At 47.9% G+C, this 24,605-nt stretch overlaps 1 protein-coding gene and 1 pseudogene across 4 annotated transcripts; one reads left to right on the top strand and one right to left on the bottom strand.

Moving 5' to 3' along the window:
* Nucleotides 1-2,793: 2,793 nt before the first annotated feature.
* On the bottom strand, nt 2,794-24,115 carry CHST6 (carbohydrate sulfotransferase 6). 4 transcript variants are annotated; one of them, XM_040253505.1, is made up of 4 exons: nt 23,989-24,115; nt 15,283-15,559; nt 9,481-9,722; nt 2,794-8,841 (listed from the first exon to the last, which is right to left on the bottom strand). In XM_040253505.1, the coding sequence occupies exons 3-4, from the start codon at nt 9,630-9,632 to the stop codon at nt 7,638-7,640; spliced, it is 1,356 nt and encodes a 451-aa protein (XP_040109439.1). In that variant the 5' UTR covers nt 9,633-9,722; nt 15,283-15,559; nt 23,989-24,115; the 3' UTR covers nt 2,794-7,637. The 4 variants fall into 4 exon arrangements, with proteins under 4 accessions (XP_040109439.1, XP_040109438.1, XP_040109441.1 ...); XM_040253504.1 differs by having other exon boundaries at nt 15,283-15,467; XM_040253507.1 differs by having other exon boundaries at nt 9,648-9,722; nt 15,283-15,467.
* On the top strand, nt 21,169-21,650 carry LOC120872849 (annotated as a pseudogene).
* Nucleotides 24,116-24,605: the final 490 nt, after the last annotated feature.

Genomic DNA, 24,605 nt, shown 5'->3' with positions numbered 1-24,605 from the left:
AAGGAAATGGCAACCCGCTCCAGTATTCTTGCCTGGAGAATCCCAGGGACAGAGGAGCCTGGTGGGCTGCCGTCTATGGGGTCGCACAGAGTCGGACACGACTGAAGCGACTTAGCAGCAGCAGCAGAGAGGGGGAGGGGCTTTCCAGGAGGCGCTAGTGGTCAAGATTCTGCCTGCAATGAGGGAGACACAGGTTCGATCCCTGGGTCGGGAAGATCCTCTGGCGGAGGGTATGGCAGCCCACTCCAGTATTCTTGCCGGGAGAATCCATTGGACAGAGGAGCCTGGCGGGGTGGCGGGCTATACAGTCCATGGGGTCACAAAGCGACTGAAGCGAGCAAGCACACCATGCACAGAGGAAGGGAGGGAGATAGACGGATGATAGATTATGGTTAGATAGACAGGTAGATACACATAGAGGTAGATAGGGGGGTAGAAAGATAAATACCTATATACATACGCACCTGGCAATGAGAATCAGAGGTTCAGCAACCAGGGGAAAGAAGCTGGAAGATGCAGCAATACCTTCAATATTTGGAAGAAAAACGATTTTGAGAGAAAACTTCACCCGAAACTAAAAAGGATTGTGTGCAATGTAAGGAATATGTCAATAATCTTGTAATGGCTGGGAACAGGTGGTTACTAGACTTACTCTAGTAGCCATTTCACAATGTATACAAATGTCATATCACTGTGAGTGTGTGTGTTAGCCCCTCAGTCGTGCTTGACTCTTTGCGACCCCATGGACTGTATGTAGCCCACCAGGCTTCTCTGTCCATGGGATTCTCCAGGCAAGAGTACTGGAGTAGATTACCATTACCTTCGCCAGAGGAACTTTCCAACCCAGGGATCAAACCCTGGTCTCCTGCATTGCAGGCAGGTTCTTTACCCTTTGAGTTACAGGGAAGTCCCTGTGTAGTACACCTGAAACTCATACAATAATGGTGGTCAAATATATTCCAATAAAAGAACTGAGAAACAATACAAACTCCAGGAAAAACACAAACCTACAAAAATTGTGAAGCAAATATAAAGCAAACAGAAACTTGGTGTGTGTGTATTTTTTAGACACCCACCACCTCCTTGTTTCACTTATAGTGAGATGAAGAACTCTAAAATTTTCAGAAGACAGCGTTGAATATCTTTGTCTCATGATAGTGAAGGAGTTCTTAGACATAAAGAGCAAAGACTATAAAGGAAAGGATGTGTAAATTTAATTAAGACCTTGTGTTATTCAAGAGTTCATTAAAAAGCATTGAATACAAAATACATTATGTTTTCCTTTTAATTCAAGGACATTCAGTTCAGTCACTCAGTCGTGTCCGACTCCTTGAGACCCCATGAACCCCAGCACGCCAGGCCTCCCTGTCCATCACCAACTCCCGGAGTTCACTCAAACCCATGTCCATTGAGTCAGTGATGCCATCCAGCCATCTCATCCTCTGTCATCCCCTTTTCCTCCTGCCCCCAATCCTTCACAGCATCAGGGTCTTTTCCAATGAGTCAGCTCTTCTCATGAGGTGGCCAAAGTACTGGAGTTTCAGCTTTAGTATCATTCCTTCCAATGAACACCCAGGGCTGATCTCCTTCAGAATGGACTGGTTGGATCTCCTTGCAGTCCAAGGGACTCTCAAGAGTCTTCTCCAACACCACAGTTCAAAAGCATCAGTTCTTTGGCGCTCAGCCTTCTTCATAGTCCAACTCTCACATCTATACATGACCACTGGAAAAACCATAGCCTTGACTAGATGGACTTTTGTTGGCAAAGTAATGTCTCTGCTTTTTAATATGCTGTCTAGGTTGATCATAACTTTTCTTCCAAGGAGCAAGCGTCTTTTAATTTCATGGCTGCAGTCACCATCTGCAGTGATTTTGGAGCCCAGAAAAATAAAGTCAGCCACTGTGTAAAGGACATTAGCAACAATGTTAATTAGAGTTCCCTCTTGAAAGCCTTGGTTTTTGAAGCTTTCTGATACCAATTCTCTAACACTACAACTGGGATTTTGCCTCAACCAAGAAACTTTTCTAAAACAAAAACAGTAAGCATTTTTTAAAGTCATAAAATATTTAACAATGCTGTCCTTTTGGTACATTTCCCAGACTAGTAGAGTGTAAAAGAAGTGGAAGAAACCAATATTTTAAGATTATATAACAATCAATGATGCATCATATCAGGAAACATTATTTTGAATTTAGAATTCTATCCTCAGATTGTGAATTAAAAAAAATTGTTTTAAAGCCATTTAGACTTGCAGAACTCAGAAAATATATCTTTTACATGACCTTTCTAAGGGAAGCTGACTATGTACTCCAATGAAGTTAAAGAGTGATGACCAAGAGAAAGATGGGCAAAAAAAAAATAGTGGATTTAACCAGGAGTCTTAGATTGACTTCTGTGCAACAGTCCTAGCAGCCACCTAACCAGATAGGAACAGAAGGAAGAATATCCTCGGAAAAATAATGAAATAGATTTCAGCAACAGACAAACTGGTTAAGAATCTCACAATTTTAAGAACGTGGTGAAGAAGGTACCGTTTCTTCTCTCAGTGGGGGGAAAAAACCCTGAAGAAGAATACAACTTCAGGAAAAACACAAACTTACAAGAAAATTATGAAGCATATATAAAGCAAACAAAAACTTGGTGTGTGTGTTTATTTTTTAGCCACCCACCACCTCCGTTTCACTTATAGTGAGATGAAGAACTATAAAACTTTCAGAAGACAATGTCCAATATCTTTATGTCCATGATGGTAAAGGAGTTCTTAAACTAGATGCAAAAAGCAAAGACCATACAGGAAAGAATGAGTAAATTTAATTACTTTAAGGCCTTGTGTTATACAAGGATTATCACAAAGAAAATATAAAGACAAGTCACAAACTGGGAGACAATATCTGAAATATAAATAACTGACATAGGAGTGGCATTCAGAACATATAAAGTACTTCTAAAAATCAATAAGAAAATGACAAGCAAAAGACCTGGATAGGTACTTCAGCAAAGAGAAACACAAGTGGCCAACAAAAATATTAATAGGAAAAGATGCTTAACCTCATTAATCAGTGAAACACAAAATGAATCACAGTGAGATGTCACTTGTCAACCTCCCAACAGCCAAAAATTTTAAAGTCTGAGAATGCTGATTGTTACTGAGGTTGTAGGGCAGCTGGAACTATGGAGGCATAAACAGATATATGAGTGCTCAGTTGTGTCCGACTTTTTGGGATCTCATGGACTGTAGCCCACCAGACTCCTCTGTCCATGGGATTGTCCAGGCAAGTGTACTGGAGTGGATTGTGATCTCCTACTCCAGGAGGAAACTCCAGGGTCAGGATCTTCCTGACCCAGGGACCAAACCCATGTCTCCTGCATTGCAGGCAAATTCTTTACCACTGAGCTACCTGGGAAGCCCATAAATAGATAACCACCATCTGGCATAATGTTGAATGAAGATACTCATGATCCAGCTATTTAGCTCCTAAGTAAATATCCTACGGCATTGGTAGCAGGAGATATAGACAAGATTGTTCCCAGTAGCGCTGTAACAGTTTAGGGGTGTTGCTGCAGTCGTACCCGACTCTTTGAGACCACCTCTTTGAGAATTCCACCTCTGTCCGTGGAATTCTCCAGGCACGAATACTGGAGTGAGTTGCCATTTCCTTCTCCAGGGGCTCTTCCTCCCAACGCAGGGACCGAACCCGGGTCTCCTGCATTGCAGGCAGATTCTTTACCATCTGAGCCACCAGGGAAGCCCAAATATTCCATTAGGTAGGTATAAATGAAAATGATTTATTTACCTCTATAGATGATGAGGGGCACTCAGTAGGAAAGGGTGACCAGGGCATTCCTGACACCATTCCAGAGAGTGTAAGTTGGTACTTCATTTTTGGAGTAATTTGGCAATTTCACATTTAAAAGAGGGATGCTCTTTGATCCAGCAGTTCTATTTCTAGGAATCTTTACTACAGACACACAAACTCACTCATCTCCTGGGGTCCTCTCCCATCCCACGAGCTTGGATTCCCAGGAGTGAGCCTTTTGTCAAGGAAACATGATTCCAAGGGGGCCAACCGCTCAATAGCTCTCTGCCTTTTCATCCTATGCTCAATGAACTCCTATCCATCCTTTATTTGAACCAAATATTTCTTCAAAAATGTTTTCCTGACTCTCCACAGTAAAGTAGGCCACCCTCTACCCATTCTTATTATTTATTCACAGTCGCATGTTTATTTATAGGACTTTTTATTTAATGTCTGTACTCCCCACCAGAGTAAAGGCTGTGACGATTCTATGCCAGGGCCTGACCCAGGGCTAACTCATGAAAACAATGGACTGGGCACTGTCTGTCTTTGTCCTGAAACCTCATCTGGGTTCACCTAGGGGCTTGCCGAAAACCTGCTGTGCCCTGCAGCTCTCGCAGAGACTATTCCAGAAGTCCCCATATGTGGGCAGCAACATCTGAGAGCCAGTCATTGGCATCCTGGATACTCGGAGACAGGTGAGGAGTGAGTCACACAGCAAAAGCCATTCACTGTGCTGTCGCTGAGACAATCTGTGACCCTGGCAGGGACAAATGAAACTTGTGGATGCCGGTATCAGGCTGGGCTCCGAGCCCCAACCCAAATGCCTTCCTGGAGCCCACTAGGGATCGGTGACTGCATGTCAGCCTCTGGCACCATGAACCTCTGGCTGGACCTGCTTTGCCCAAACATAGCACGTTGCAGACTTCCTGGCTGACTCCTCCACTTAACCATGTGCTCCTTCCAGGTGGAGCCAGGAGTCTGCTTTTATCCCCAGAGGCTATCCTGGGGTGGGGGGGCCACATATGGGGAGGAAAGGGGTCGGTGGCAGGGGCCCCATTGCCCCAGCCCACTGCTCACGCCAAGATGTTTGCAGCTCAATGCCAGGACAGAGGTGATCATTTTGCAACATTTAAAAATATCGAATCACCATGTCATGCACCTAGAACTTATGTAGCACTGTAAGTCAATTATATAATTAAAAGTACAGTAAAATTTTGGAAAGAAGAGGAGGAGAGGTGGAGGCATTAAATCTCCATCTCTTAGAACACTTTCATTTTATTTTTGGCCATGCCATGTGGCTTGCAGAATCCTATTTCCCCCATCAGGGCCTGAACCCAGGCCCTCAGCAGTGAGAGCGCAGAGCCCCAACCACTGGACAGCCAGAGAATTACCTCTTGTAACATTTATAAATTTAAAAATTGCATTTTTCTTTTTATTGTCTCTATCTGAGATGGCTGATATTAATTAAACCTATTATGGTAATCATTTCCCAATATAGGTGAATCAAACCATCATGCTGTACACCTTAAACTTAGAGGGTGATGTATGTCAATTCTTCCTCAATAAAACTGAAAACAAAAAAACCCAAAATGTCAGGACAGCTCCTTGACACCCAGAGATGCCCATCTCTGGGTGACGATCTGGCTTCTGAAGCCTATGATGGAGTCTTCTGCTCTATCCCCAGTTCAGTTTACTTGTTAGAACCATAAGCATTGAAGTCGAAGATGTAAGGTTGAGTTCCAGCCCATATATTAAGCCATGTGACCCTAGCCTAAGTCATTAATAAATTCTGCATTTTAAATACCTTCTTCTATTGTGAGAAGGGGCAGATGGAGGCTTTATGGGGCCCGAAGTTTCTACAGCTAGACAGGTCCCTAACTGAGGTATCCTGAAGTTTCGGCTTCAAGGTCAGTATCCATCTGCTCCCTGCGAGGAAGAAATGGAAAGTGCCAGACTGCCCTTGACCTGCCTGCTTTGCAGTGAGGACATAGGTCTGCAATCCAGGTCCCACCAATCCAGGCTGAGAACGGGAAGCCAGCAACCTCCAGAATCCCTCCTAGTGACTGATGGCCTCAGTGAGGGCAGATCCTCACTCCCAGCGGGAACGGGCTAAGGTGTTCTGGTGGCAACTGTCAGTCCGCAGATCAGCTCTGTATTCCAGTGTGACGGGTGTTCTATTTGCATGGACTCCAATCTGCTTCCCTGTCCTTCCCAGAGGTTCTGTGACCCTTCTCCCTCCTTTTCAACATTTTTTGAGCACTTGTTGGCTTTCATTTCCTGAATTTAAGACTAGCTCTTACATAGCCACATCTTCCCCCTTCGCCTACCCCCTACCTCCTTTTTTAAAATCCTGCCTCTGTTTCATAAGACCCTCTGCTGGCGGAGCCAGGTGCTGTAGCTTGCAGCTAGGAATTGTATTTTGTTCTCCTCCAGGGCCTGGCACAGAAGGACCACAGGGAGACAGCCACCCTAGAGCCTTTTTTCTTCCAAGCTCCTGGCAAGCTTTATCTGGTTACATCCACCCGGTGACTTGCCCTCCAGGCACTGATCTTGCTGCCAGCCTCTTGCTCTGCCACACGCTCTGCCTGGCTTGCTGCCCAGGCCTGCCCAGCCTTCTTTCCCTCCACTTTGCCTGCTCACTGCCTCCCTCCAGGCTTATCCAGGAAGCTCCCTAGATTCTGCACTCTGAACCCTGAGCTTACCACTTCCCACATCTTACCTCGCAGCTGCGGTCCTAGCTACAGCCGACTGCTGAGCCCTTGGGCAAACAGGATGGGAAAATCTGACCCTTCTTGGTCTGGGAAATAGGTTTCTGCAAGCCTGATGCACCCTCCTCCCCACTGTGGTCTCAGAGCAAACCCCTCTCCTTCTCTTCATCCTCCTCCTCATCCTGTAGCCTTGGACAATTCCCTTCACTTTTGCATTTTGCTTCTCCAACTTTACAGGCCGTAAACTCTAATTTGTATCATATAGGCTAAATATGTTTATTTCTGTAAGTAGGAGCTTTCCCATCAGGACAAATCAAAGGTTCACCTTACTTAGGCAGGTGATGGGGTCGTATGGGCTCCTGGGAGATTGGGTCAGAGAGAGACTAAGGGGAGACCCCAAGATAGAGGCTTGGCTGATTTCTTGCTGAAGACACAGATGAATATAAAAGCATTGGCTTTGGTGGCACGTGGTGCCAGAGGATTTGGGGGAACAGAGTCTGGGGGGGTTGCCGTGGAGGGGGAGATGTACTGACTTCAGGGGCCAGCTGGCCACAGAACCCCTCCAGTCCCAGGTGGGGCTGGGCCAGCCTTCTCAACTGCAGGATGAGGCATCCTGAGGGAGACTGAGAAGGAAAGAAAGTGCTGGAGAAGGAGCCAAATCGTCAGAACTTATTCTCTGTGCTCAGAAGTGGAGGAACCAGTCTGCTTTCTATGAAGAGTGTTCCTGTCCGGAATTCAGCTCCTACGTGCTGTTGCTTAATCACTTCAGTCACGTCTGACTCTCTGCCCCCATGGCTCCTCTGTCCATAGGATTCTCCAGGCAAGAATAGTGGAGTGGATTGCCATGCCCTCCTCCAGGGGAATCTTCCCCATCTAGGGTGGGATCGAACCTGCGTCTCCTGCACTGCAGGCAGATTCTTTACTGCTGAGCTACAGGGGGAAATCATTCAGCTCCTAAAGAGGACTGGAAAGAAAGAAGTGGGCAGAAAGAAACTAGTTCGGGAACTCGGTCCTGGTCTGCTACAGGCGGGACCTCCCAAACTCTGGGCCATTGCGTGCCCAGCCCCTTTGGCACCACGTGTGGGTTTCCTGGCCCTGGTGACCGCCAGCCCCAGCTGGGGGCCTCCGCTACGGCCCGGGGCGCTCAGCAGTGGACGAGGCCCAGCTGAAGCTGCTCGGGCCGCGCGGCAGCACCAGGTCCAGGCTGAGGTCGCGCTGCTCGTCCTCGGAGAACACTGGCCGGTAGCCCAGCAGCTGCAACGCGCCGGCACACAGCTCCTGCACGCGGCGGATCTTGGCGAAGGGCAAGGCGTGGCGCCAAGCCTGTGAGACGTTGAGCGCGTCCCTTGACGTGGTCTTGAAGGCCTCGCGGCGTGCGCCGGGCCCGGCGCCGTGCGTGATGTTGTGGATCCAGGCCTCGAGCTGCGGCGTGAGGCTCAGGCCCGTGAAGGCGTACAGCTCTCGGATCTCCGGCAGCGGCGCCCGCGCCAGATCCTCGAAGCGCACCAGGCGGTAGCGGCCGCGCAGGGCGGGCGGCGGCTTGCGCATGGCAGCCTCAGCGATGCGCACGTGGCTGCGGCATACCTCGCGCACCACGCGCAGCTCCGGGTCGGCCTCCACCCACTTGCCGTTGGTGCCCAGCACGATGCCGTTGTCGCGCGCCAGTGCCTTGGCCGTCTGCTCGCGCGAGCGCAGCACGGCGCGCGGGTCGCGCACCAGGTGCACGATGCGCAGGCGGAGCGCTGGGTCGCTGAGCAGCGGGTAGAGCACCTGCAGGTTGAAGAAACGAACCTCCTTGAGCACCACGTGGCTGTAGGAGCGGCAGGCCTCCTGTGCCAGGCCGAACGGCCGCCGCGCGCACAGCGGCTTGCACACCGCCTCGCTGCTGATGGCGCCGCGCGGGAAGGCGCTGCAGGCGGGCGGGGAACACAGAGCCCGGCTCTCCGCCCACTGAAAGAGGTCCGACAGGTTGCGCCTCCATGGCAGGTAGGCGTCGAACACATCCATGTCGCACAGGAAGACCGAGCGCACCAGGTCGCGCACTGCCATGTGTAGCGCCAAGGCGCTGCCCTGCGACAGGGCGGCCCACACGTGCCACGCGGGCTCCATCAGGTAGAAGACGTCGGGGTGCTGGCTGAAGAGCTGGCCCACGAAGGACGAGCCCGAGCGCCACGAGGACAGCACCAGCACGTGCACCCGCTCCTCGCTGCTCTCCGTGGGCGGCAGCCTGGGCCGGGAGACCAGGAAGAGCAGGAGGCCGGTCTGCGCCAGCAGGAGCGCGGTTACCGCCGTGCCGGAGACGCGCCGCAGCCACATGCCGCCGGCCGGAGACCTGCAGAGGGAGCAGGCAGTAGCTGTCGGGGGACCAGGGGCCGCTTGCCCATCCCACATCCCACATCCTGTCTGGGGCTGCCGGGGAGCAGCTCTGGAACTTGCCCACTGCCCCAGGGAGACCACACCACTGGGGACCTCCCAAGTCAGGAGTGTGACTTGAAGGCATGTGCAGGGTTTGCAGAGCCAGACGCCAGTTGCACAAGACTACGGGGCAATGTTTTCCCCTTTGTCTCTCTTTCTCTCCCCTAGCCCTTTTCTTTCTCAGGGGGAACATATATGTAAACTGGAAGTCCTGCTTTTTGCTTAAAATTACTTATAGGGGAGCAATTTTAGGTTACCTAAATAGCTTGCTGGGTGATTTAGCAGAGCCTTCCCAACTGCGCCACTTCCTAGCCTAATATCTCAGACCAAAGGCTTCATTGCTCTGTGACTCAGTTTACCAATCTGTAAAAGGGGATTCATCTTGGTCCTGGAGTATTGGGATGAGCCCGGAGGGCTGGGGCATGTAGTAATCTCAAAACTGAAAACTTGCACTTTCTGCGAAGTGTGCTTCTGTATTGTTTGACTTTTTAAATAAGCAGATATTACTTTTGCTATTACAAATAAATAGACAAAAAACAGCAGCTGTTGCTCTCACCCATGGACACTGAAGTCCTGTAGAAGCACGGATTCCCAAGGGAGAATATCCTTCTGGATTGGTGGGATTTGGCAGAAGAAACCAGTTAAGTGAGAGGGTAGGACGGAGCCAGAGAAGGGGAGAGATGAGGGCAGAGTCAGGCCCCTTTCCATGCTGAGGTTACTTACTGCTGTCCGGGCTGCTGAGAGGGCTGCCCACCTCGATCACAGGTCCATGGGAGAGGCCTGGAGGTTTCTCAGGGCCTGGGAAGGCAGGAGAGGGCTGGGTCAGATGGTCCTGGACGCTGGGAGGGCTCTGTCTTCCCAGACTGACAGAAGTTCCCCTCAGGTGGGAGTCTAGTTGCCCTACCCCTGGCTGGAGCTGGCCAGGGACGAGCAGGCGGCTGGATACATTTTCCCAGATGGAAGTGAAATGAAAGTCTCTCTTGCTGGGTTTGAGTCTCTCTGATGCCACTCAGGAGCTGGAAGACCTGGGACAAATGACTTAAGTTCTCCAAGACTCAAGTTTCCTCCTCTGTAAAATGGGGATGATAACATTTGACCTAAAGGTTGTCGAGAGGAATGCTGCTACCAATACGTATGAGGAAAGGGGCTTGGTAAAGCGCCACACATACCCCCTGTTACTGATGTAGTGTTCAGCTGTGTCTGAGAGGAGGAACCATGGGGAGTCTCCGCCCAGAGAAGACCCCTGAGGTCACCTATGCTTAGAATCCCAGCATCTCCCAGGCCCCCTGCAGCCCCCGAACATGCCTGAGTCCTTTAGTGGATCTTAAGAATGTCCCAGGGTGCAGGGGGAAAGATAAACTGGGGCACTGAGATTGACATATACACATTACCATATATAGAAGAGATAACTAATAAGAACCTACTAAAGCACAGTACCCCAGGTCCAAGGTCAGGGGCGGCGGCCGAGAGTGCCAGGCTGCGACGGCGCAGGAGCAGCCAAGAGAAGCTACCCCACGTCCAAGGTCAGGGGCGGCGGTCGAGAGTGCCAGGCTGCGATGGCGCAGGAATGGCCGAGAGGGGCCACCCCATGCCTGAGGTCAGGGGCAGCGGCCGGGAGGAGCTACTCCACACCCAAGGTCAGGGGCCATGGCGGAGAGGAGCAACCCCATGTCCAAGGAGCGGTGGCTGCGTGGGCGCAGGAGGGCCTAGAGGAGCTACTCCACGCTCAAGGTCAGGAGGGGTGGTGGTGAGAAGATACACCTGGCCCAAGGTAAGGGGCAGCGGCTGCGCTTTGCTGGAGCAGCCGTGGAGAGATACCCCACGCCCAAGGTAAGAGAAACCCAAGTAAGACGGTAGGTGTTGCAAGAGGGCATCAGAGGGCAGACACACTGAAACCATACTCACAGAAAACTAGTCAATCTAATCACACTAGGATCACAGCCTTGTCTAACTCAATGAAACTAAGTCATGCCCTGTGGGGCCACCCAAGACAGACGGGTCATGGTAGAGAGGTCTGACAGAATGTGGTCCACTGAAGAAGGGAATGGCAAACCACTTCAATATTCTTGCCTTGAGAACCTCATGAACAGTATGAAAAGGCAAAATGATAGGATACTGAAAGAGGAACTCCCCAGGTCAGTAGGTGCCCAATATGCTACTGGAGGTCAGTTGGGAAATAACTCCAGAAAGAATGAAGGGATAGAGCCAGAGCAAAAACAATACCCAGTTGTGGATCTGACTGGTGATAGAAGCAAGGTCTGATGCTGTAAAGAGCAATATTGCATAGGAACCTGGAATGTCAGGTCCATGAATCAAGGCAAATTGGAAGTGGTCAAACAAGAGATGGCAAGGGTGAACGTCGACATTCTAGGAATCAGCGAACTAAAATGGACTGGAATGGGGGAATTTAACTCAGATGACCATTATATCTACTACTGTGGGCAGGAATCCCTCAGAAGAAATGGAGTAGCCATCATGGTCAACAAAAGAGTCCAAAATGCAGTACTTGGATGCAATCTAAAAAACGACAGAATGATCTCTGTTTGTTTCCAAGGCAAACCATTCAATATCACAGTAATCCAAGTCTATGCCCCAACCAGTAATGCTAAAGAAGCTGAAGTTGAACGGTTCTATGAAGACCTATAAGACCTTTTAGAACTAACACCCAAAAAAGATGTCCTTTTCATTATAGGGGACTGGAATGCAAAAGTAGGAAGTCAAGAAACACCTGGAGTAACAGACAAATTTGGCCTTGGAATATGGAATGAAGCAGGGCAAAAGCTAATAGAGTTTTGCCAAGAAAACGCACTGGTCATAGCAAACACCCTCTTCCAACAACACAAGAGAAGACTCTACCCATGAACATCACCAGGTGGTCAACATCAAAATCAGATTGATTATATTCTTTGCAGCCAAAGATGGAGAAGCTCTATACAGTCAGCAAAAACAAGACCAGGAGCTGACTGTGGCTCAGATCATGAGCTCCTTATTGCCAAATTCAGACTTAAATTGAAGAAAGTAGGGAAAACCGCTAGACCATTCAGGTATGACCTAAATCAAATCCCTTATGATTATACAGTGGAAGTGAGAAACAGATTTAAGGGTCTAGATCTGATAGATAGAGTGCCTGATGAACTATGGATGGAGGTTTGTGACTTTGTACAGGAGACAGGGATCAAGACCATCCCCATGGAAAAGAAATGCAAAAAAGCAAAATGGCTGTCTGGGGAGGCCTTACAAATAGCTGTGAAAAGAAGAGAAGCGAAAAGCAAAGGAGAAAAGGAAAGATATACTCATCTGAATGCAGAGTTCCAAAGAATAGCAAGAAGAGATAAGAAAGCCTTCCTCAGCGATCAATGCAAAGAAATAGAGGAAAAGAACAGAATGGGAAAGACTAGAGATCTCTTCAAGAAAATTAGAGATACCAAGGGAACATTTCATGCAAAGATGGGCTCGATAAAGGACAGAAATGGTACGGACCTAACAGAAGCAGAAGATATTAAAAAGAGGTGGCAAGAATACACAGAAAAACTGAACAAAAAAGATCTTCATGACCAAGATAATCATGATGGTGTGATCACTCACCTAGAGCCAGACATCCTGGAATGTGAAGTCAAGTGGGCCTTAGGAAGCATCACTATGAACAAAGCTAGTGGAGGTGATGGAATTCCAGTTGAGCTATTTCAAATCCTGAAAGATGATGCTGTGAAAGTGCTGCACTCAATATGCCAGCAAATTTGGAAAACTCAGCAGTGGCCACACGACTGGAAAAGGTCAGTCAGTTTTCATTCCAATTCCAAAGAAAGGCAATGCCAAAGAATGCTCAAACTACCGCAAAATTGCATTCATCTCACACACTAGTAAAGTCATTTTCCAAGCCAGGCTTCAGCAATACATGAACCATGAACTTCCAGATGTTCAAGCTGGTTTTAAAAAAGGCAGAGGAACCAGAGATCAAATTGCCAACATCCGCTGGATCATCGAAAAAGCAAGAGAGTTCCAGAAAAACATCTATTTCTGCTTTATTGACTAGGCCAAAGCCTTTGACTATGTGGATCACAATAAACTGTAGAAAATTCTGAAAGAGATGAGAATACCAGACCACCTGACCTGCCTCTTGAGAAACCTATATGCAGGTCAGGAAGCAACAGTTAGAACTGGACATGGAACAACAGACTGGTTCCAAATAGGAAAAGGAGTACGTCATGGCTATATATTGTCACCCTGCTTATTTAACATATGCAGAGTACATCATGAGAAATGCTGGGCTGGAAGAAACACAAGCTGGAATTAAGATTGCCAGGAGAAATATCAATAACCTCAGATATGCAGATGACACCACCCTTATGGCAGAAAGTGAAGAGGAACTAAAAAGCCTCTTGATGAAAGTGAAAGAGGAGAGTGAAAAAGTTGGCTTAAAGCTCAACATTCAGAAAACGAAGATCATGGCATCCGGTCCCATCACTTCATGGGAAATAGATGGGGAAACAGTGGAAACAGTATCAGACTTTATTTTGGGGGGCTCCAACATCACTGCAGATGGTGACTGCAGCCATGAAATTAAAAGACGCTTACTTCTTGGAAGGAAAGTTATAACCGACCTAGATAGTATATTCAAAAGCAGAGACATTACTTTGCTAACAAAGGTCCATCTAGTTAAGGCTATGGTTTTTCCAGTGGTTATGTATGGATTTGAGAGCTGGACTGTGAAAAAGGCTGAGCGCCAAAGAATTGATGCTTTTGAACTGCGGTGTTGGAGAAGACTCTTGAGAGTCCCTTGGACTGCAAGGAGATCCGACCAGTCCATTCTAAAGGAGATCAGCCCTGGGTGTTCTTTGGAAGGAATGATGCTAAAGCTGAAACTCCAGTACTTTGGCCACCTCATGTGAAGAGTTGACTCATTGGAAAAGACTCTGATGCTGGGAGGGATTGGGGGCAGGAGGAAAAGGGGATGACAGAGGATGAGATGGCTGGATGGCATCACTGACTCGATGGATGTGAGTTTGCGTGAACTCCAGGAGATGGTGATGGACAGGGAGGCCTGGCGTGCTGCATGCAGTCCATGGGGTCGCAAAGAGTCGGACACGACTGAGCAACTGAACGGAACTGAACTGGAAGCAAAGTACTCTGTAATAACCTATATGGGAATAGAATCTAAAAAAGAGTGGATATAGATATAATCATTGATTCATTTTGCCATACAGCAAAAACTAATACAAAGTAAATCAACTATACTCCAATACAAACTAATTAAGAAAGAATGTCCCACAGAGGGTCCTACAGAATGAAAGGAACACCGAGCCCAGCTCCCACACCCCCAGGTCCCAGAGTTTTCTCCTCTTTGCACTGTTCTTCCTGCAGTGATCTCAAGGATGATCCGCTTGGGAAGAGAAGGATCTGGAAGTTTCCTCTTTCCTTTCACAGCATTTGCTCCCCACGGAGACGCTGTCACTGGCCACGTCACCACTGAGGGCAGCTGGCGTCTGGACTGTGAGCACAGACCCCTCTCGACTCCCCCCCTTATCAGGGGCTTGCAGGATGCCCCCAACAGCTCTTGTTTCCCGCTCGGTTCCCCCCAGAAGACCTGGACAGCAGCCACCCGCCTGCTCTGCACACGTTACCTCCTCTCCTGGAGATTGTGCTTCTCAAGAACAGAGCACAGGAGTGGGAGGAAATTCTAACTCCTCTTTACTGACATAAAGAGCTCAAGGGCTAGGTGATTTGGGGTTTCCCTGGTGGCTTAGTGGCAAAGAACCCACCTGCCAATGCAAGAGACGCAGGTTCGATCCCTGGGTTGGGAAGAGGCCCTGGAGAAGGGAATGGCAGCCCACTCCAGTATTCTTGCCTGGAAAATCCCATGGACAGAGGAGCCTGGTGGGCTACAGTCCATGGGGTCTCGGATATGACTTAACAACTAAGCACGCGTATACAGCTAGGTGATTTAACTCAACAGCTCCTGAGGTGGGCATTATGATCTCAATTTTTTATTTAGTTTAATTTATTTATTTTGGCCACAGCACTTGGCTTGTGGGCTCCCAATTTCTTGATCAGGGATCAAACCCAGGCCCTTGGCAGTGAGAGCTTGGAGTCCCAACCACTGGACTGTCAGGGAATTCCCTATGACCTCAATTTTTTAGACGAAGGACCCAAGGTTTGGAGAGACAGCAAGGGAGCCCAACCCAGGACTTACTTCGAGGTTTCTAGCACTTTCTGACCATAGGCTGCTGGCCTCTCCCTGGTGCTGGGAGATCGTGCAGAACACAGGACCCTGATACTTGGGACCAAACCCAGCTGCCCAGGCTCGACTCGCCCTCCCCTGGTAAGGAGGATCTCACCCCCAGGCCAAGATGCTTGTTACCTGCACTCCAGGGATGCCAGAAGTCTTCTCAGCTGACTCACACTTTACAGGAACTGTTATCTGATCCTCCGATTGGAACTCAAGAACTAGGAAGCAGACGGAAATATCCTGCGCATGCAGGGTGTCCAGAGAATCCAGGTCTCAGCTGGGCGTTTTCTGAGAAGGCACATTCAGCACACCACCAACTGGCCCAGGGTTCACGTGAGGAAGAACATGTCAGGCAGGCACTGGGATGTGTATTTTATCTTCTTGATTGAATTTTATTCTCCCCAAGTCCCTAGAAGGTAAAAATCATCCTGTGTGTTTTAGTTGAGGCAATGGGGCTTAGAGACATGAATACACAGCTGGTAAGGGGTAGGGCAGGGATTTGAATCCAAGTGCCAGGCCCCCAGTGTGGGGCTCTGGGTGGCCCCATTCCTAAACCTTTGCCCAATGAAGCTCCCCACTCTTGAAGGGTCATCTGCCTCTCCTATGAATCCTTTGTAATATTTTGTGGGCACATATTTATTATTTGTCTAATTTTTGAAAAGGTGATTATACATAGAAGTGGTAAAAAAATTCTGTGTGTGTGGAGTTTTCTCCTTTTGGGAACCTTCCTACACTGTTGGTGGAAATTGTATTACTAAGCTGGTACAGCCACTATGGAGAAGAGTATGGAGATTTCCCAAAAAACAAAAAATACAGCTACCATATGATCCAGCAATCCCATTCCTGGGCATATACCTGAAAAGACAACTCTAATTAAAAAGATACATGCACCCCAATATTCATTTGTTGTTGTTAAGCAACCTGAAGGTGCATAAACAGATAAAGAAGATAAGGTACATATATCCAATAGAATATTTCCAAGCCTTAAAAAGAATAAAATAATGCTATCTGTAGCAACACAGATGGGCCTAGAGATTATCATACTAAGTCAGACAGAGAAACACAAATACCTTATGATAGCACTTATATGCGGAATCTAAAAATAAAGAATCATACAAATGAACTTATTTACAAAACAGAAATAGACTTACAGACATAGAAAAAAAAATTGTGGTTACCAAAGGGATGAGGGAGATAAATTGGAAATTTGCGATTAACAGATATATACTACTATATATAAAATAAATAATAAGGACCTACTGTATAGCACAGGGAACTGTATTCAATATTTTGTAATAACTTGTACTAGAGAAGAATTATATATATATATAAATAAATTATATATATAAATAAAAATAAATAAAAGTTTTAAAGTGTATAAGACCTAAAAGAAAAAAGCATATACATACTAGAAATTCTGTAAATATCCTAACATTTTATATGAAATTCTTTATTGTATGTTCATGTACTATTTCATTCATTCTGTAAACATTTATTCTGTGGCTATTATGTGCAAAGCATGAAAGTAAATATTGACATGTGGCCACTGCCTTCAGCTTAATTTCTAGCTAAGAAGGTCACCATGAAGCAAGTGATCATTTAACCACAAGCATAGTAAGTATCCCTGGGGTCACAAAGAGTTGGACATGACTGAGCAACTGAACTGAACTGATAGGAAGTGTAATAAGGGGCAAGGACAGTGCTGTGGGAGCCTGCAGCTAAGAGCAAGCAGAGGAGTCTTTCCTTAGCCAAGTGCTTTTTGCACTGGGATCGATGGCTGAGCAGGGAATAACTGTGGGGAGGGCTGTGTGAGGGAGCAGGCGGAGAGAAGAGGTTAGTATGTCAGATGAGGTAGCATCTCTGAAGGCTCCGAGAAGGAGCATTTCATGTTCGAGGGTCAGAGGAAGGCCAGAGAGGCCGTAGGTACAGTATCTAAAGGAAAAAAAAAAGTCATCCCACTGAACCCAGCCCCATTCGTGGCAGATTTTCTGTTAAAGAAAGCAAACCCTGGTGCGCATGCTTTCCTAGACCTCTCACAGCTGAGCACTGCTGACGGCATCACAGCCCAGGATTTCCAACTTGGACTTGTCCTGTTCTACGCAATCTACCCAGAGCTGCTCCTTGAATTCCCCCAAACCTCTTTTATTCCCTCCTCCTCACTATATACAGAACATCATTAGTGTAAAATTATAATTAGAGAAATAGTTCCTGCCTCCAGGCATCTGAAACAAACTTAGTTCAGTAAGAAGTACATGAAGAGGAAAGTGTCAGGATTTCCCTGGTGGTCCAGCAGTTAGGACTCGGCACTTTCCATACCAAGTGCCAGGGTTCAATCCCTGGTCAGGGAATTTAAGATCCCACAAGCCACCAGGCATGGCCAAAAAAAGGAAAGTGTTCTACTAACTGAAGCATATTGTTTCTGTAAATATAGTAATTTGGAGGGAAGAAAAAGGGACTAAGAGGAAGAAAAAGGGCTCTGTCCTGCTTGCTATGGGCTTCCCTGGTGGCTTAGACGGTAAAGAATCCGCCTGCAATGTGGGAGACCTGGGTTCAATCGCTGGGTTGGGAAGATACCCTGGAGGAGGGAATGATAGCCCACTCCAGTATTCTGGCCTGGAGAATCTCCATGGACAGAGGAGCCTGGCGGGGTATAGTCCATGGGGTCACAAAGCTCAGACATGACTGAGCTTTCTATAATAATAGCTAATATGACAGCCCATAGAAAAATGCCAATCAATTTTATCAAAAGGCCTGGAGGGACTTTGTTTTGTATCCAAGATTAGCAAGATTAGCTTTCCAGTAGTAGAGAGCTGTGTATTCAGGCCACTAAGACACGTTGCCCAGGGCACACGGGAGAACATGGAACTGGTCCTGCATTGAGAGGTACAGTTTTTTAATGTCTGTCCTTTCAGAAACAGTAGCTGTGTACTCATAAATTCAGTGCCTACAAACTATAAGGCAGAGTATGTGGGCTCAGTTGCTCATTAAAAAAAAAAAAAGTAAGCCTGATGCCACATTTCAGGATGTAGAGATTGCAAAAATCTTTTTTTTTTTCCAAATAAAAAATAACCTAATATTAAGATCATTGAATTGCTTAAAAAAAAAAAAGTTAAGAATCCTGCCAGAGTAAGACAATAAGTGTCATGTCAGGGATTGCCTCAAAGCCCGAGTGAGATGATATTAATAGATATTTGCTGAATTGATATCAGGCACTCTGATCCATATCCAAAGGGAGTGATCCTCCACTTGTCCTGTATTTCTTTCTGCCGAGCATCTTAACATGACGATGGCTTCTAGTCATCCCTGACTAGCTCTTGGTCTGAGACAGAGAAGGAGCCCCCACTCTCTCTGATGTGCCGATGGGAACACTGAGCTACAGGGCAGGCCTCCCAGGGCAGGTGCAGGAGGACAGGGATCTGCCCTCTGGGCCCGCTCCAGCTGCCCCAGACTGCAGTCTCCAGTGTCTCCCAGCCCTGCAGTCTAAGGCAGTGAAAGGTAATCCTAGGTACCACCCCCTGGCTCAGATTTCTCTCAGTTTGGCATCAGCTGCAGGCCATTCTGTTCAGGAATCCCAAAGGCTAAAGAAAAGAGATTTCGGATGAGGCATGCATGGACCTGAGGCATCAAGGGCCACCCCTGGAGATGAACCAGCTCTGATGGAGCCCAGGGTATCTGCCGGAGAGAAGGCTGACGCGGAGGGCAAGAAAGACGAGGAAAGACGAGAAGGAAGAGAGAAAAGAACAAGAGACAGGAAAAGCACCAAGGAAGGGAAGGGGAGAGAGAGGAGAAAGACAGATGCCTGTGGTGGCGTGGGAATCGTGGAACACCACCTGTGAGGGCTTCCTACATACCAAGCCTTTCCCACCCATCTTCCTCTGAAGATCAGATCAGGATTATCTGACAGCAATCCTATGAGGTGCGTCTGATGTGCTACCCTATTTTACAGAAGAGGAAAACTGAGGCTTAGAAAGACTCAGGAACTTGACTAAAGAAGAGGAAGCTGAGGCTTAGAAAGGTTCAGGAACTTGCCCACACAGCAACAGTCAGAATTTGAACTCCAGCTGTCTAACTTTAGAGCACTTCATGACATAATGTTGAGTGAAAAAAAAAAAAAACACAGCAAAACATTCAGTGTGTTAAAAATACATGAATATCAAAGGATACCATCAAGAAACTGAAATGATATACACAGATGGGAGAAAATATTTGCAAATCATATAAATAGCAAGGGACTTGTACCCACACATAAAGAGCTCTTACAACTGAACAATTAAAAAAAACCTGATTTTAAAATAAGCAACATATTTGAGTGGATATTTCTCTAGAGAAGATGGACACATGGTCTATAAGTGCATGAAAAGATCCTTGATAGCTTCAGTCATTAGGAAAATGCAAATCAAACCTACATTGGGTTACCACTTCCCATCCTCTAACTTGGCTGTAATAATAAAGACAGATAATAGCAAGTGTTAGTGAGAATATGGTGAAACTGCAACCCTCATAGGCTGCTGGTGGGAATGTAAAATGGTGGATTGCTGCGGAAAGCACGTCATCCCTCAAGTAAACATAGAATTACCATGTGATCCAGCAATTCTACTCTAAAATACACAAATCCAAGAGAACCAAAAATATATGTGTACACAAAAACGTGCTCATGAACTTTCACAGAAGCGTTAATCATAATAGCCCCAAAGTGGGAATGTCCTATATGCCTATCAGTTGATGAATGGATAAACAAAATGTGTACTCATATAACTGAATATTCTCTGCCAGTAAGAAGGAATGAAACACTGATATGTGCCACAACACAGAAGAACCTTCAGGTGGTTAACGCACAAGACTGAATATGCTATAAACCAGTGAACTGGACACTTAAAAAACAACTTCAAAGAATGTGAATTATATCTCAATAAAGCTGTTACTTAAACAAACAAAAACCAAAATGATTTAGTATAGGAAGAAATCCAGAAGGATGCGTGCTGAATATTGGTGGTTATTCTGTGGCCAGATTACAGGTAATTTTTTCTTGTTTTATTACTTTGTCAATCATTAACAATCAGGTCTGTTTCATCGATTCAAAGAAGCATGGGTGGAGTTTGCTGACTTAGCTTTTATTGCAGGAAGAGAGGCACCCCCAAACCATCTTCCAGCTGACCTGAGTGCCTAGGTGGCTAGCGGGGAGGGGCGTGGGATGGAAAACTACCTGGCCTTTGTGAAGGGCTCCAACCCACACTCAGCCTCAGAGCTCTGGGCTGGGGCAGGCGGTGGTGAAGACGTGCTTGGCCCTAAGCCCAGCCACATCTGCCATTCCCCTGCTGGCCCTGGGGAGCAGCTGTGTGGCATCAGCCGGAGGTAGGGAGGCTCCAGTCACAGAGCCCAGATGCTGCTGGCGTAACCAGACCTGCCTGCAGGAACCTACTGGGAAGTGAAATCAAGTTAGTCTGGGAAAGGAGCTTCAAGTCTCCTTGGCTCAGAGCCATGTGAGGGGCTTTCAGAACAGATGAGCAGATACCAACACAGAAACCTTTTTCCAAGGCTCTGAACTTTGGGGATCCCCAAAGCACACCTCACACAACACCTAACTTGGTCTAAATCACTGCACCGACAGGAGGAGCCTCAAGTCTGGGACTCCCCCTCTTCTCTGCAGTAACACTCGCAGGGAATAGAGGGTGCGTATTTCACACGATCCTCTCTGGCACCCAACCCCCAGGTGTGGGCTGAGCCCTCTTATGCAGGGATCATCTGGAATGTTCTCTGGTTTATTTTTCTTAATCTCTTATTTTGATTCATTTATTTTTAAAAAGTCATTTTTGAAAGACTCATTTAAAAGAGTCATTAATTCATTTTTTTTTTAAAGACTAAATCATTTTTATCAGTCAATGGCATGGAAAGAAAAAAGGAAGGGACTATTTTAGAAGAAAACAGCTTGGTCCAGTCACTGAGCTGCCTCCAAGGACTCAGCAGACTCCCTTTCGAGCCTCCTCTCTTCCTGATGCTGCTTCCCAAGGCCGTCTCCCTCGGCCGCCTTCAATTGTATTTATGTCCACTATCCAGAACCTCCATTCTTTGGACCCCTTTGCTGATGCAAGTAAGGGTGCTTATCTGCCTCCTGCTGGCACTGAGGATTATATCCATATAAGGATTCAACGAAGAAACGGCAGGGGATTGCTGATGATTATGATAAAAAGAATCTAGTGAAGGAGTTTAGGAAGAAATTTGCCTGCAATGGTACTGCATTGAGCATCCAGAGTATGGAGAAGGAATTCAGCTACAGGGTGACCAGCACAAGAACATACGCCAGTTCCTGGTGGAGACTGGACTGGCTAAGGATGACCAGCTGAAGGTTCATGGGTTCAAGTGCTTTTGGCTCACTGAGGCTTAAGTGAGGATTTCCTTGCAATGAGTAGAATTTCCCTTTTGTCCCTTGTCACAAGTTTAAAAACCTCTCAGCCTATATAATGTAACCATCTGGGGTCTGCTTTTAACCTGGATTAGTGGAACTCCTTTATGCAACAAACTGAACAAAGCCATGCTGTCTTGTCTTGGGGTCCCTCATTTAAACAGGGGTCAAGCAGAGGCGCCCGGCAGTGTCCAGCCTGAAACAAAGCAGTAACAGTGATGCTTCAGCCAAGTCCAGAGCCCCAGGATCACAGGCGGCTAGGTCTGGCCGGAAGCCCCTCAGCAGTCCCTCTGCAGAGTTCCCTGTCCTGAGAGAATGTCACCACCTGGACAGCCCTCGATGAAGCGGAGCATGGAGGATGGAGCAGCAGCTGTACTGCTGGAGGGAGGCTTTGGTGGTCGGGGAAAGGTCCCCTGCTGTCTCCAAAGTGACCCGACGGGCAGAGCTTAGAGCAACCAACCACCCTCTAGTGAGGGGCCAGGACATCTGGCTTGCCACCAAGGTCTTTTTGACCAGATATATCCTAAATAATCAATTCCCAAACTAGAAGGTGAGGCCAACCTTCTATCAAATTTCAAACCGATCTATCAGTCATAGCTGTAGAGCTTGCAACTCACTAGCAACAATGGCCCAATGCCATGTGAAGTAACAAACTGATTTTGGGTTTTTTTTTTCCTGCCCTGTTCAGTTTTAATGTTATGTAATGTATTTAAACCCTTATTTAAATAAAACTTATTTTCAGAAACAACAACAAAAAGGAAACAACACGAAAGAGCCAAAGACAACATGTGTACCTTGTTTGGATTCTGATTCAGACAAACCCAGTGTGAGAAGATATCTCTGAGGTAATCAGAGAAATTTTAACACGGACTGAGTATTAGGTGATATTGGGAAATCTTTGTTAATGCTACTATCACTACAAAGAATACTCCTGTTCATGTATTTCTGTACCTAAATCCCCTGACTAGCCTAGAAGCCAGACCCTATCTCTCTCATACCAGGTAGAGGGGTTAGCACATGGGCTAAGAGTATGAACTCTAGTTGATGACTCACTGGGTGATCTTGAGCAAGTTGAGCAAGTTACTTAATCTCTCTGTGCTTACTTTTTCTTTTAATCTATAAATAGGGGAAATAATATAACTCAACTCATGGGCTTGATTTGAAGATTAGAGGAATTAATATTAAAGCACACAGATAATATCTAGCACATAGGCCACTGAAAAGTATTTGTTCAAGGATCTTCTAAAAATTCTGGGTCACAACTGTGTTCTGTGAGTCCAAGAGAAAGCCTGTGCATAAGGAAAACTCAAAGAAAATAGCCCAACCAAGTCCAAGTGACCCTAGCAATAGAAAGAATCAAGCGTAGGCAGCAGTGGTGGTGGTGGTGGTGGTGGTGGTGATTTAGTTGCTAAGTTGTGTCCGACTCTTGCAACCCCATGGACTATAGCCTGCCAGGCTCCTCTGTCCATGGGATTCTCCAGGCAAGAATACTGGAGTGGGTTGCCATTCCCTTCTCCAGGGAATCTTCCCCAACCCAGGAACTGAACCCGGGTCTCCTGCATCACTGGCAGATTCTTTACCAACTGAGCTACCAGGGAAGCCACACATCCCAAGCAGAAGATAGTAAATCAAGGCTGAAAGCCTGCCTTCTGAAGCCAGATTGGGTTAAAATTGTGCTCTACAACCAGTGGGGTATGTCACTTTGAGCCAGTCACTCATAACCTGTGGGCTTCAGCTGACTCTGAGAAGGAGGCTCTAGCAGCGCCTACCATGCAGTCTGAAGAGGGCTAAATGGAACAGAGGAACCCTTGGCATGGCCAGGCTCACCAAGCAGCCTGCTATTCTTGTTAACTCTGGTACTTGGCTCACTCACTCATGGCTTCACCTCAGCCAAGTCTTTTCCGCTCTTGGGGCCTCACTTTTCCCATCCTCGAGCCTCCAGTACAAGAGGGAAGAGAAAAGAGAGTGCACATCTGCTGGGCACCTATGCTGAGGCCCATGGAGGCAGTCTCTATTGTTGCCCACGGTCCAGCAGCTGGGAGCAGGGCCCCCCAGACTCAAATTCAGCTGGATCTGGTTCCAAATTCACTTGCCCGAGCTGCTTTTCCTTCAGGGTTCCACGGAAAAAGCCCTTGGAGAGTTTTTTGTTTCGGTTTTTTTTTTCTTTTTAATTTTTAATGAAAGCCATACCCTTTGAAACTCAAGTTGCAAGAGACAAGGGATCCTCAAGAAATGCCCTGTGGAGCTGAAGCCCCGGGAAGACCCTTTCCAACCAGCACTTGGAAAAGGGTGATGCCCTTTTAACGTTCTCATAAAAACCACCCTCAGCTCCAACTGGCACAGCCCACGGGGGGCTGCAAGGTCACCGTCTCCCCAGCTGGGCCCCCGGCCGCCCAGGGTGTGGGCATCCCGCGCGGAGAGAGGACGAATCAACGTACCCCAGGCGAGGTGTTCCGGCCCGGGGGCGCGGCGCGGGGCAGACGCCTCTGGCCCCAGTCTCTGCGAGACTCCTGGACGCCGCCTTCACCCAGCTCCGCCCGCGGCCGCCGTCTCCTCGCCGGGACAGTCCGCAGGGTCGTACGGCTCTGAAGGGGCACCCGTGCCCCTGGGCGGAGGGCGCTCCGAGAGGCGTGGACTTGGCAAGCGGGGGCCGAGATATTGGAGGCACCTGGAGAGCCAAGGCGGCGGGAGGCTGGAAACCGGGCAGGAGTCCCCTAAAAAAAAGAGAGGTGTCGTAAGAATGGGATGTTGAGGGAGCCGTCCCGGGGTGGGGTGGAGTGCGGGGCAGGACACGAAGCAGCCTCGGAGCCCCCCGGGCGCCCGGCGGCCCCGCGCCGCGCGCTACCTGTGCGGCCGCTCGGAGCCTCGGGCTGGAGCGGAGCGCGCACAATGAGGCGCTTTCAGACGTGGCTGCGGTCCCGGAGCGGGCGGGCGGGCGCCGGGGCGGGAGCGGAGGGAGGAAAGAGCCGGTTGGCCCCCGGGCTGGGGCTAGCCTGCCCACCGCGGGCCGAGGGGCCACGCCTCGGGGGAGGGGCGGCCGCCCCAGGCGGACGCG

Source organism: Oryx dammah, unplaced genomic scaffold (genome assembly GCF_014754425.2).
Source record: "Oryx dammah isolate SB20612 unplaced genomic scaffold, SCBI_Odam_1.1 HiC_scaffold_13, whole genome shotgun sequence".
Lineage (NCBI taxonomy): Eukaryota > Metazoa > Chordata > Mammalia > Artiodactyla > Bovidae > Oryx > Oryx dammah.
Note: the sequence above shows the minus strand (reverse complement) of the source record. Positions and strands in the feature narration are given on the sequence as shown.